The sequence below is a fragment of the Elephantulus edwardii genome, unplaced genomic scaffold (genome assembly GCF_000299155.1).
Source record: "Elephantulus edwardii isolate Elephantulus edwardi_28Jun2011 unplaced genomic scaffold, EleEdw1.0 scaffold00055, whole genome shotgun sequence".
Lineage (NCBI taxonomy): Eukaryota > Metazoa > Chordata > Mammalia > Macroscelidea > Macroscelididae > Elephantulus > Elephantulus edwardii.
Genome location: NW_006399805.1, coordinates 695,785 through 709,253, shown reverse-complemented (window position 1 = coordinate 709,253; position 13,469 = coordinate 695,785). Strand labels below are relative to the sequence as shown.

At 46.4% G+C, this 13,469-nt stretch overlaps 1 protein-coding gene across 1 annotated transcript in view; it reads right to left on the bottom strand.

The window, feature by feature from the left end:
- Window positions 1–3,902: 3,902 nt before the first annotated feature.
- CPA5 (carboxypeptidase A5) overlaps window positions 3,903–13,469 on the bottom strand; it is a 34,109-nt gene continuing 24,542 nt past the window's right edge. The window contains exons 9-11 of the mRNA XM_006887196.1: window positions 5,308–5,507; window positions 4,498–4,582; window positions 3,903–4,090 (exon numbers count right to left, since the gene is read on the bottom strand). Coding sequence (XP_006887258.1) covers window positions 3,903–4,090; window positions 4,498–4,582; window positions 5,308–5,507 — 473 coding nt within the window. The remainder of the gene's footprint in view (window positions 4,091–4,497; window positions 4,583–5,307; window positions 5,508–13,469) is intronic.

Genomic DNA, 13,469 nt, shown 5'->3' with positions numbered 1-13,469 from the left:
TCTGGGGTGAGATGATATCTCATAGTTGTTTTGATCTGCATCTCTCTCAGAGCTAGGGATTTTGAACACTTCTTCATGTGTTTGTTTGCCATCTGAATGTCTTCTTTGGTGAAGTGTCTGTTCTTATTATCCTATGGCCATTTTTTAATTGGGTTGTTTATCTTGTTGTAACACATTTTTTTAAGACTCCCGTTGGACAGCCATTCCAGTTCTGCCTTTTTGGGCCTATTAGCTGCACAGGGGTCCTGCCAACCTGGCAGTGCAAACAAGTTCCTCCCCTAGGCCCAAGGGACCCTGGTGCTGGATTCCAGTCCTGGAGGCAGATGGGCCGAGAGCCAGCCCAGTGTCATCCCTTAGTAGCTGGATATTCTTTAGCTGTCCCTTCCCTCTGTGAGCTTACTTGACCTCTTTGAAAATCAGAGTGGTCATGGCAGCTGCATCTGGAAGCTGGGAGCAGACAGTGTGTTGTTGAATTATGTAAGGCACCTGGAGCAGTGCCTGGCACACAGCGAGTGCCATAAACATTTATTCTTTTTGCAGGGCAGCTTATCAAAGTCCAAATACTGCTGCCTCTAGGCCCATATTTCTCTCCAACTTGGCACCTGGCTCACCTGGTCCCTCCCTGGAGATCCCGGTTCCATAGGCTTAGAGGGTGTTTGGAACAGGCTTCTAGGCAGGACTGCGGAGCTTCAGGCATATGCTTTAGCCATATTGTCAGAAGGGTCCAGTCTCTGGAAAAGTCAACAGCCAGGGAAAGAAAAGAAGACCCTCAACAATGTGGATTTAACACATGGCTGAGAAAGTGGATCTGAGTACAGCAGAGTTTGTGAGACCAGAACAGCACTGGGCAGGTCTCCTTGTCTCATACACAGGGTCTCTCTGAGTCAGCAGCCACCTCTGATCCAATGCGTGCTGGCACAGGGGGAGAACCCCAAAGCCCCCACACCACACCCCAAAGCCCCCGTATCCCCTAGAAAATCCCAAGCAGTTATTCTTGAAAGCAAGACTTAATAGGTTGTAACCTTTAGGACTTTAGGATGTCCCAGAACTTCTTGTGCAGATGTGATAAAAATGCAGCTGGGGGTGGGGGGCACCCCCACAAATCATGTTTCAGTTTAGAAGGGGGATTCAAATATCTTTAAATTACACAGCTGCCCATGGGATTCTGCTGAGTCTGACAGAGCAACATTGGGTAAACAGGGACACAGTGGCTTTGGAGTTAGATAAGCCCACATCCATATCTCCCTGACGGATTTTCTGTCTGTGTGGCCTTGAGAAATCTCTCCAGATCTTGCTCCCTTATCTGAAAAATGAGCTGCTTAATACCCTCCCCCTGAGGATTAAATAGAAATATTTGTGTAGAGACCATAAAAGTTACCATCACAGGCGCCAGTGTATGAAGGTATAGCTTGCTTTATTTATCCATAGCTTATGCTAACTTAGCCCATGACCTCTTATTTCTGCTAAGAGCGTAAAGCTGCATCTGGAAATTCTAGCACTACCTTAGACCATGTCTAGTTTATAAAAACTCAGTCTCAGAAAAGGGGGTGGGGGAAGACCCTGCTTGTGTGCTGACTCTGTTTCAGAAGAAAACCAAGTTCCTCGTGCCCGGGTGATCCTGGCTCTCCCAGTGTTTTCACGCAGCGAGGCTGTTACTTGGCTCTGGCATCCCTGCCTAGCCAGTACCTGTGGTACCTGTGGTACCTGTGGTACCTGTGGGCGCTCGCTGCTTGGCCTGGACTTGGCCTTCTGGTCTCTCCCTCAGACCATCGCCCTTGTCAGCCCCTTGTTTCTCTGCCCAGAGCTCTCCACAACTGTCCCCTGAGGTGTCTGCACACCTTTTGGGTGCCTTGAACCAATTCTCCGGACCTCTTCCTTAAACACAGTGATGGGCTGCTCAGGTGCCATATTGAATATAGGGCCTTACTTGGTTTTGATCATTGTTGATTCCCTCATTCCACCACCTAGTTCAACCCATGTTGTTGTAGTTGTGTTGTTGTTGATTGCTGTTGAGTCGAGCATAACTCATAGTAACTCTATGAACAAAAGACCTAATGCCTTTCTGTAACTGTTGTCCTTTCTCCAAGTTCATAGAGTTTCCAGAGGCATGTGGTTAGAAAGTGGATGCCACTCCTGCTTCCAAACCTGTTTTACAGCTGGGAGCTCCACCAAACACTGTCCACATTGGGAAGCCATTCTGGTATGTGACACCTCAATGGTACAAGGTTCAGCATCACAGTAACCCAGGTTACTCCATACGGCACATTGACAAGGAGTGATGTACAAAGTGGAAGAGTGTTCCTCCAGATAGAACAGCACTAGTTTCATTTAGCAGTGGTTAAGTGTTGTCAAGTCCAATACGACTGAGAGTAAGTTTAGCACAGAAGACAAACTCTGTTCTCTAACTACCATCATTTCTGTACATTTATAGAGTTTAGAGAGTTTGTAGAGTTTCCAGAGGTATCTAGTTTCCGGAAGTGGATGCCATTCCTGCTTCCCAGCATAAATTGGTCTGGAAGCCCATCCAAACACTGTACATAATGGGTAACCATTATGCTATTTGACAAGACTATGGAAGTGTATGCAGCATCACAGCAACACCAAGTTGTTCAGTTCAGCAACAGACAAAAGAATGCTGCACCATTCAAGGAATATTCATTCAAAAATAAGCCATCGCCTTTGAGCAGCCTTAAATCCAATCCACGTTGTGATGAAAAATTAACTCCTTCATTGGAAAACTCAAAACACACAGTGACCACAACAAAAAACTCAAGCACGCCAGCACAGGATGGCACAAGACTGGGCAATGTCTCCTTCTATTGTGAGTGGAGCTACCAGGAGTTGGAACAGACTTGCAGAAGCTAATAGCAACACAACCTCTATTAGATGAAGGACTGAAGTATGTACGGGGCCAGAGCTCCATATCTGACTCAGTTTCCCATGCTGGACATTGTATGCATATCATTTACACGGGCGCATTATATGAGGAAAATACGAACCTTGGTCAGATAGCAGTGACAGCTGTGATGAGGAAAAGGATGGTTCCTCCTGCGTGTGAGGCTTCGCTGTCCTGACTCCGGCTGTGACTGTGACTGTGACTGTGTCAGACCAAATGGGCCTAGGAGGGCACCCAGGAGGAATAAGCCACAGACCAGCGATTCATCTGCTTTAAGTCTGGAGTGAGCGGGCCTCTGCAATGGGCCCTGTACCCCATCCAGCAGGACAAGGGGTGCTGTCTGTGTGTGCCTATCTCTTCCCTAAGGGGGAGAACCACCACCGAGAGGTAGGAATATATTTCTCTGGGTTGAACCCTACAAAAGAATAAATGGTCAAGGAGACCATCACTCCCTGCAGGTGGATCAGGGATCAGGGAGTACCCCAGAATCTGAGCTTCCCCCACAAGAAGTCTCAGTGTGGCAGTCATTAAATCATTCAAAAAGTCAGCAGCTCTTACCCACCATCTCCTGCATGGCAGAAAGATGAGGCAGCCTTCATCCACAACAGTGATTGTAGTTGTTGTTCTTGTTGTTGTGTGCCATAAAGTGGGACTCGACCCATCGCCTCCAGCAGGGTTTCAAAGGCAGCAATGACATGGGAGGAGAATGCCAATTCTTCTCCTATGGAGCAGCTGGTGGATTTGAACCATGTACCTTCAGGATTACAGCCTTGGAGACCCTATGGGGCAGTCCTGCTCTGTCCTAGGGGGCGCTGAGCCAGAGTGGACAGCATCTGGTATCTCACTCTCCCGAAGGGACAGCAGGCATGTCCCCCACCCCACCTCATGCTGACTCTGAGTGGTGACTGCCAGCACAGAGAGGGACAAGCTATACAAACGTGCTTTTATTTCCCAAGGGCCGCAGGTGTGGGGAGGGGGTACATAACTTGGGTTTCAAGTGACGCCTTTAGTAGGGGTTATTCAGGGTATGTGCCATGATGGTGCGGATAGCCATCCATGTCTCCTGGGCAGTGGGGACAATCTGTGAGGCTGGCAGCAGGAAGCCATAGCGCCCGGTGTCGCGGAGCTCGAAGCTGAAGGCATATTTGATGCCGTTCTTATAGGCCCAGTCAACGGTGATGCCGCTTGCCACGTCTGGACAAAACAGGCCAACAAATGCCCGGAAAAGATGCATGGGCCGTGGCCACAGGGAATAGAGGCATCCTGAGTGGACAGTGGGTCCTAGGAACAAATCCTCACCCACCTGGGGCCACCTGCCCAACCCAGGCTGAGCCTCACCCACACAACCCACTCCCACCCTGGGAGAAAGTTCCTTGAGAGCAGCAGATTAAGGTCTTGTCCCAGGAGGATTTAGCAACGGGGCAATTATTAGCAGCTACATAGTAAAACTGCAACAAGCAGCTGCCTGGGGTCCCCAGCCTCAGCTAGCTATTCACCCAGCCACCCAGTGGTGGGCCCAGCCTGCCTGGGGGTCTAGCTTTCACTCAGATTCTGGATCTGCCAGGTAGACCAGGGGCCTGAGCCAGGGGAAGCTCACTCACAGAGGGTGGTACTGATGCTGCCGAAGATGTACTCCACCCCATGGACCTCATACAGCGCCTTCGCAGCCTGCTTGGCCAGGTGGTACTGCAAGATGAGATCCGGGGGTTAAAGGTCCTAAAAAAAAAAGCATCCTCACCCACATCCTCCCTAGCTGGGCAGAGGCATGAACTGGGGAGTCCTGCAGGTTAGACATGCAAGTGGATCTCAAGAAAAGGAAGCATAGCACCTATTACTTTGAACTTGACACCAAGAGCACCCTTGTAGCTGGTTTTCCACCTTCTCAATTCCCTCACAGGGAACTCTGGTGGTTTAGAGGTAAGGAATTATATTGCCAACACAAAGACACGTGGTTCAAATCCACCAGAAGCTCTGTGGGAGAAAAGTGGGCAATCTCTTCCAGTGTGATTGAGAAGCCTCTGGAGAGTCAGCTATGAGTTGGTTCAAACTCAAGTATACACAACAATGACAACAACAGTCCACTCACAGAGAAGGGTTCTTCCCGCAAACTGGTCATGCTCTAGCCGGCCAGTTGCTGAGTGAACCCTGCCACCCTGCAATCCTCAAGGCCTTCATGGCTGAGAACCTGCTGTAGCAGAGTGCCGGACCTCTCTTCTGAGGCACATTGGGATGGGTTTGAACCATCAACCTTTTGCTTAGTAGTCAAGTGTTTAAACATTTTCCCCCTCTCCCCGTCCCAGCACCTCCTGTCGCCCAGTAGAGTGGGTCAGGACCCTGAGCCTGGCACATGTGGGCTTTCTGAGGATGAGACCTCCTCTCTCCTCCCCCCGACCCTGATCAGCCAGTTTTACCAACTCATTCTGGTTTGGAACAGGCTCCAGCATGTAGCCATACGGGTACATGAGCATCTGAGAGTAGCTGTGGATGGAGATCAGGGCCTTGATCTTCCCGTGGGCTTGGATGAACTTCACCATGGCATCCACCTCGGGTTCTGACTGAGGATACGGCCCGTGGTAAGTCTCTGAGCAGGGGTTGTTTTTGGAACCATTTCCTGAAAAGGGAAATAGAAACACCCATAGAGTTAGAATTCTCCAAATCCCAGACCCATTGCCACCAAGGTGATTCTGACTAAGATCAACTTCATAGGGCGGAGCAGAGCAGCACCGCAGCACCAGAGAGTGTCTCTAGGGCTGTAACCTCCCGAGGGCAGGCAGCCTCATCTTCCTCCCGTAGAGCACTTGCCGGGTTCATACAGATGACCTTTTATTTAGTAGCCAAGTGCTTGAACACTGCACTGCTAGGGCTTCTTAGAGACACTGTTTACAATAAGCAAACACAAGCTCATTGCCATCAAATCAGAAGCAACTCATAGTGACCTTCCTTTAGCGTGAGGGAAGAGATTGCCCTGCTTTGTCCCAAAGAGCTTTGGGTGGATTTGAACTCCAGAGAGATGTGGCCTTGGGGTTAGCAGCACAACTTCCCAAGGATGACGCCACCAGAGCTCCCTTGTTACGTTGTGTGGTGCCAGTGAGTTGACACTGATTCACAGTGTGAACAACCAGTCTGAGCCTTGCCCTATGCCTCACCGTCCTCAGGAGCTCTGGTACGGCTGAGTCCATTGTTACAGTCTCCGTGTCAATCCATCTTGTCGAGGGTCTTTCTTCCTCTGACTCTTCATCTTTCTCTTTTCAAGGACTGGCCCCTCCTAACATCGTGCCTGAGATGAAGTTTCACCATCCTTGCCTCTCAGGAGCACTCTGGTTGCACTTTTCTCCCCAATAGACTTGTTTGTTCTTTTGGAAGTTCATGGGCTATTTGGTACTCTTCTCCAGTACCACAATTCAAAGGTATTGATTCTTCTTCTGTAATCCTTATCCACTGTCTAAATTTCCAAAACAAGGCAAGTAATTGGTGGGTGAGGAGGGGAACATGGCTTGGATCAGAAGCACCTTAGTCCTTAAACTAACATCATTGCTCTTTAGCACTTTGGAGAGGTCCTTGGCAGGAGATTTTTCCAATTGCAAATATTTTTTTAATATTTTTAAAATTTTATTTTATTAATTTTTAATGAACATTTACAAAGATTTTGAATTTCCATTCATTCATTGTTGCACTTTTCTCCCTGCCCAACCCTTCCCCCCGGTTCTCTCCTGTCTTTGAAAAGTAAAAGAAAAATTCTTTAATTGGTATACAATCCCCCCATACCCTCAGACCCCCAGCCCTGAGTACACTCTACTATGCAACCTTAATTCTGGACTCTTGTGATAACCATAATACCCTATCATATATCACTTTTAAATTGTTCTCTCCCTCATCTGTTTCCATGCAGTATACATAATTTATCCAGTTTTTCTCAGTCTTACCCCAACCCTGATGTCAGTCCCATCCTACAAGAGTGGCACCATTGCACATGTCTTTTAATGTACTGACTGTTGCTACCACAGGTTTCATTGTGGATCCAAGTATCATTGACAACTTCAGTCTTTTCTCCATGATGTTACTTATTGGTCCAGTTGTGAGGAGTTTTGTTTTCTTTTTCTTTTTTTTCTGAAGTATTTTTATTTGTTCATTTAACAATATAACACACAAAAAATTACAATCTATATCTATATACAACTCTTTTCTTTCTCATTTACAATCGCAAGATTACCGAGTCCAGAGGAACTGATGTAATCTCTGTATGGAACTATCTTTCAGTAGTTTACTCCAATCCATTTCTTCGTTTATACTCTAAAACATCTTCATTGTGTTGTTTGATTCGATAGCCCCACAAGAAGGCTGAAGCGCCCAAGGTCAGTCCAACTTTCACCCAATTACATTTGCTATTTCGTGGTTCATGAAGGTAAAACTTGGACCTCGCTGAAAGGCTGCTCAGGAGCAGGGCCGGGCGAGTTTTGTTTTCTTGATATTGAAGCCATATTGAAGGCTTCTACAGTAAGAGTTTCAAATCTTCTTCATTTTCTGCAAGCAAGGTTGTGTCATCTGCATAAGCAGATTGTTGATGGGTCTTCCTCCAATCCTGATGTCACATTCTTCTTCATATAATCCAGCTTCTCTATTTGCTGAGCACACAGTTCGAGTAGGAATGGAGAAAGGATACAAGCGTGATGGACACCATTCTAGATTTCAAACTATCAAGTATTTCCTTGTTTGTTTAACAGCTTCTTGGTCTATGTATAGTATTCTGATGAGCATAATTAAGTATTCTGAGATTCTTATTTTTCTCATTGCTATTTATTCACAATTAGTTTTGATCCAAAGAGTCAAATGCCTTTTCGTAGTCAATAAAACACAAGTCAACATCTTTCTTGTATACTTTGTCAAGACCCATCTATTACCAGTAATGATATTCCTCATGTCATGGCCTCTTTTAAATCCAACTTGAATTTGTCAGTTCCCTGTCTATGCATTGTTCCAGCCATTTAAAAATTACCTTCAGCAAGCTATTGCTTGCATGTGACATTAACAATATTCTTGTTGTCGCTGTTGTAATGTGCCATTGAGTCCCTTGCGACTCATAGTGACCCTATATGTACAACAGCCCTAAACCCTGCTCGGTCCTGTGCCAATCACACTGCCTCTGACACACCCATCCTGATTACCCCAGTCACTGAATCAATCCACCTCATAGAGGGTCTTCCCCTCCTGTGCTGTCCTTCAACCCTCCCAAGAATGATGTCCCTCTCCAAGGACTGGTCCCTCCTTACAACATGTTCAAAGTATGTCAGACGAAGTCTCAGAATCCTTGCCTCCAAGGAGGGACCTGGTTTAACCCTCTCCAGGATGAACCTGTTTGTCTTCTTAGCAGTCCATGGTACATTCATTACTCTTCCCCAGCACCACAGCTCAAAGGCATCAACTCTCCTTCTATCCTCCCTAGTCATTGTCCAACTCTCTGATGCATAGCAAGTGAAAGCAAAGACCATGGCCTGTATCAGATGCACCTTAGTCTCTAGAGAGACACCATTGCTCTTCAGTGCTTTGGAGAGGTCTCTAACAGCAGACTTTCCCATGGCAATACGTTTTTTAATTTCCTGGCTTCTGGTGTCAAGAGTGTTGACTAGGGAGCCAAGCAAACTAAAGCTGTAAACAATTTCAATCTCTTCACCATCCATCCTGATATTGTTTGATAATTTCCACACCTTTTTTCGGAATGGGAACAGAATGGATCTCTTCTAATCAGTTGGCCAGGAAAATGTCTTCCAAATTTCATGGCATAGACTGGTGAGCTTCTTCAGGCCAACATCTGTTTCTTGAAATACCTCAGTTGGTATTCCATTAATTACTGGGGCTTTTTCTTTTCTTTTTTTAACCAAAGCAGCTTAGACTTCCTCCTTCAGTACTACTATTGGTTCATGATCATATCTTACTTCCTGAAATGGTCCAGTGTCGACAATTCTTTTTGACAATTTTAATACCCAATAACTCTGTGTATTCTTGTTATCTTCTTTTGATGTTTTTGCATAATTTAATATTTTGCCAGTAGAATCTTTTAGTATTACAATTCAAGGTTTGCATTTATTCTTCAGTTCTTTCAACTTGAGAAGTGCTAAGTGTGATCTTATCTTGATTTTTTACCTCCAGCTCTTTGCACATTTAATTATAATATTTACTTTGCTTTCTCGAGCTGCCCTTTGAAATCTCCCATTCAGTTCTCTAACTTCAGCATTCTTTGCCCCTCTTTTGACTTCTTTTCATTCCAGTGCAAGTTTCTGAGTCTCTTTTAACATTGTTTTGACCATTTCTTTCTTCCTTGTCTTTTACTTTCTCCATGGATGATATCCCTGATGTTATGGCATAACTTGTCTGGTCTTCTGGTTCTTAGTTTTCAAAGTATCACAGATATTCTTGAGATGGTTTTTAAATTCTGTTAGGACAGACCCAAGGTCATATTTTTGTTTACATGGACTTGTTTTCATTTTCTTCACCTTACATTTGAAACTGCATATGAGTAATTCAAAGTTTATTCCACCGTCAGCCCTTGACTTTGTTTTGACTGCTAATCTTGAGCTTCTCCAATGTCTCCTTCCACAGATGTGGTCACTCTGAGTCCTATGTAGCCCAACAGGTGAGATTCGTGAGCATAGTAGCTGTTTATGGTTTTTTTTTAAAAAAAATATTTACAATGAATAAATAATCATTGATTGTAATTTTATTAAGTGATATCCAGATTCATTTCTGTCATCCAGGCCATATTTTCCAGCTACCATTCCTTCTTCTTTTTTCCCAGTATTGAGACGAGTGCTACTATACCAAGATTGCAATCAATGTCAAGAAATGGAATGTTTTAATGGAAAACCGATACACCTGTAAACTTTGACCCAAACTACAGGAACAAGGTTTTGCTATGAGTTGGAGCTGACTTGAGGGCACCTATTCTTTTGTTACTGCAGTATCCCCTCGTCTACTATGACAGAGAAAGGCCACTTCATGACTCGGCAACTCGGCAGCTTGGCAGGGGCGCCCTCTGTTCCTCCTCTGGTTGAATCCTGGTTGTGGTTCCATTATAAAGGCAGGCCTTCCTCAGAAGTCACAAGCAGAGGAAACCAAGTCTCCCTACCCCAACCCCAGATTCTCCTACTGAGCAGGTCCCATTTGTAGTGATCTTCTCCATGACCACAGGCAAGGCTTGTGTCAGCTGAGCTGACTTGGAGTCCGCTGGAGCTTGACCACCTGTAGCCCCAGGGGCTCCCTAGACTCGGGGCCAAGAAAAGGCGGAAACGTAGTGTAACTACAATACTCCTTTGGAGGACAGATGGTAAGATTCTGTCTCCCACACTTGGGCCATGTTATCATAAGGGGCCAGTCCCTGAAGAAGGGCACCGTGCTTGGAGAAAGAGAAGGTCAATGAGGGAGACAGAGACCCTCAATGAGATGGGTTGACACAACGACAGCAATGATCAGGCTCTACGGAGATTGTGAGACTCGTGCAGGACTGAACAGGGTTCAGTCAGAGCCCATTCAACAGCACTTAACAATGGCAATTGCACAACGCTGCTGAGAGACCCACAGATACCAAGAAGTCTTTGAAAAGTCTTCTTGGGGCCCTTGATCTTACTGTTATGTGTCATTAAGCTGGAATAGACTCATAGCTGAACTTTTGGTGGGTTGTAAGAAACTGTAAATCATGTGAGAGGAGACTGTCCGACTTTCTCCTATGGAGCTGCTGGTGGATTCGAACTGCCTATCTTTAGGTTGGCAGCACAAAATCTTAACCACTAGGCCACCAGAGTTGCCTCCTGGGTCCCTTAGTTGGGTCTGTTTTCCCCACAAGTCTCATTTGTTCCAATCTCCTTCTAGGTTCTCACTCCATTTTCCTTCTCCAGTCTTCCTCTTCCTCTCTTTGTTTTCCTCCCTGCCCACAGGTCATGCTGTGAAGGGCCCCGGCTGTAGAGGCAGGGCAAAGTTTATGGGCCAAGAAAAGTCATCTCAGTTCTTCCTCTTCCTCCTCCTTGAAGCAACAGCACCGAAGCCTGGCCCAAGGCCAAGCATCACCCAGTCTCAGCAGCCTCCTGGTGATGCCAGAGCATCCCACTCACCCCTGACTAGCAGCTGGCCACAGAGCTATCAGGCCAGCTGCAGGCTGGCTCAGATGATACCCAGATTGCACCAAACCAGCCCTTCCCAAGGGTGCAGGTGAAGAAGCACACAGGTGGGAGGGATGTTGACAGATGACTCGTTACCCATAATTAAATTATAGCCATAAGAAAACCATAAACAGAATCTTCCCATCGGAGTCACCAGACCAGACACATACTGTATGCATACAGGCAGGCTTGGGGGCAGCCCTGTCACCAGGGAGCACACACAGACCCCCTCTTTGTCTGCAGGTCCCTGCCTGGAATGGGCACCCGGGAATGGAAGAGGCTGTGCCTCCCAGAAGCGAGGGGGTAAGGAGCAGGCCCAGAGGCTGGAGTGGGCCCTGATCGCAGCGGCCCTGTCTGCTGTGTCTGCCAGGAGCTCCTGCACCTGCCACACTTGATGAATGACAAAAAGCAGCAGATGAGCCGAGCGGGAGGCTGAGAGCTTTGTCTGCGCCTGCAGCCCAGGCTTGGCAAGCGGTTCCCCTGCCAACGGCCAGGTGGCTTTGCCCAAATATGGAGAAACACTTCAGGCCATTAGTTCTGGTTTGAGCTAAGCAGAATAAACTAATCTTCCCACGACCAAATGGGAATTAGCTGCGTGCCTCTCTCTGCCTTTCCCTGACAAGAGGCCTTCCGAGCCTGCCTATTTCACAAGTACCTGCTAATGGATTCATTAGCTATTTATTTCCCCCCCCCCTTTTCTAAAAATGTAATTTGGAGCAAGGGGAAATCTTTGGGAGGACATGGTAAATTATTGAAAGCAGTAATCTTTGGGTAGTGGGATCTGGGGAGCTTTGTCCCCCCATTGGGCTTTTTGGGTTTATGCCTCATTTTTTTCTCTTTCCATTATGCACATACTGATTTTTTTTTCTACTCTGGAGAGACCTATAAGTTATTTTCTTTCAAAAGCTCATTTGTCTTTCGACTAGACAGCCTAACTCGGGGTCCCTGGGCACTCATTTCAGTCAATTCCACACAGACACCCACCCAAGGCAGTTGACAGCTCATCTGGCGGCAGATACACTATTTTTGTGTGGTTGTGTTGTCGCATACAGCCTGTCACACACTCAGACCCAGGCCCTCAGGCAGCCCCCATGTGTGAACTGAGGTCTCTTGTTGGATGGTTCAGAGCTATCTTATTCTTCCGTGAGAATAGAGCTGAAGAAGGCAGATATTCAAAGTTAACAGGCATTCAGCTCTAGAATGCTCTCCCTCCTTGATTTGGCCATCAGGTGAGGACCTGATTTTCAACAGCATTTGTACTGTCCCCTGAGGAACCAGGGTGGACTGGACACCACTGTTGGGGGTTAAGGACTGTGTGTCTGTCTAGCTCCTTTGGAGCTTTGGGACATCTGTCCTGGGTAGACCCAGTATCCACCCACCAAACTGCTGTATTCCTGGGGTCAGAGCCCCAGATTCTTAGCTTTCTGGAAGTCTCACTTTCCTACCTCATTCTTATGTTCCTGGCTTGGTGAGAGGCACAGGAAGACCACCACAAGAGACCCTCATCCTCCACCACACAGCCACATAGATATGTACTGGTTGGTCCAGAGTTACAAAGCAATGGGTCCCAAAACATAAGTCAGGCTGAGCAAGTCACCCGAGCAAGTTTGTCTATACTGGAACTCTTCCTCTTGCTCCCCTAGAAGGCGAATTGCAGGCCCTCGCTCTTAAGAATGAGTCCAGAGGCCTTAGGAAAAGGTGTGCTGAGAGAATAAACCAGGTCATTGGGCCTCAGAGCCATTAGCTGTGGGAGACATTAAGGTCAAATGGCATGCAGGGCCCACAAAAAAGAATGTTCTACACCCTCCAATGGTGAGGAACAGCTGGAGTCTTAAGACTTTGCAAGCAGCAGCCATCTAAGATGCCATCATTGGTCCTTTTCTGTCAAAGACACAGAAATAAGTAGTCCAAAGGACTGATGGGTCATATGAACCTCAATCCCCACAACTCTGAGATAAGAACGAGGTGATGCCCAGGTACCACTGCTGGTTGCTCTTACAGGATAAAGTAGAAGATCTGGACTGAGTCAGGAAATGTGAAACAAAATTCAAAAATATTAAAAAAGAAAAGGCCAGGCCCTTAGCCATCCTTTGAGCCTGTAACAGAACTCACTCACTTCTCCAGTTAAACTTTCAAGTAAATAATATATTGATAAGGTGAATATTAACACCAGCCAGGATTGTTCTAGAACAATGAACTGTACAAGATCATTAGAGCATAGTTAGCTCAGGAATGAAACTTAGTAGACAGGAAAGAAAAGGATAGAAGAATGAGTGGAATCAAGAACCACAGGCAGGCAGAGCTGTTAACAGTGGAGATTGGAATCAATGTCATAAGACAAAATAGGTATCAGTGGTCAAATGGTCTACCACTCTGCTCTGGAAGCTTTCACTCAAATCACAATATACAGTTAAATGTTAATAATT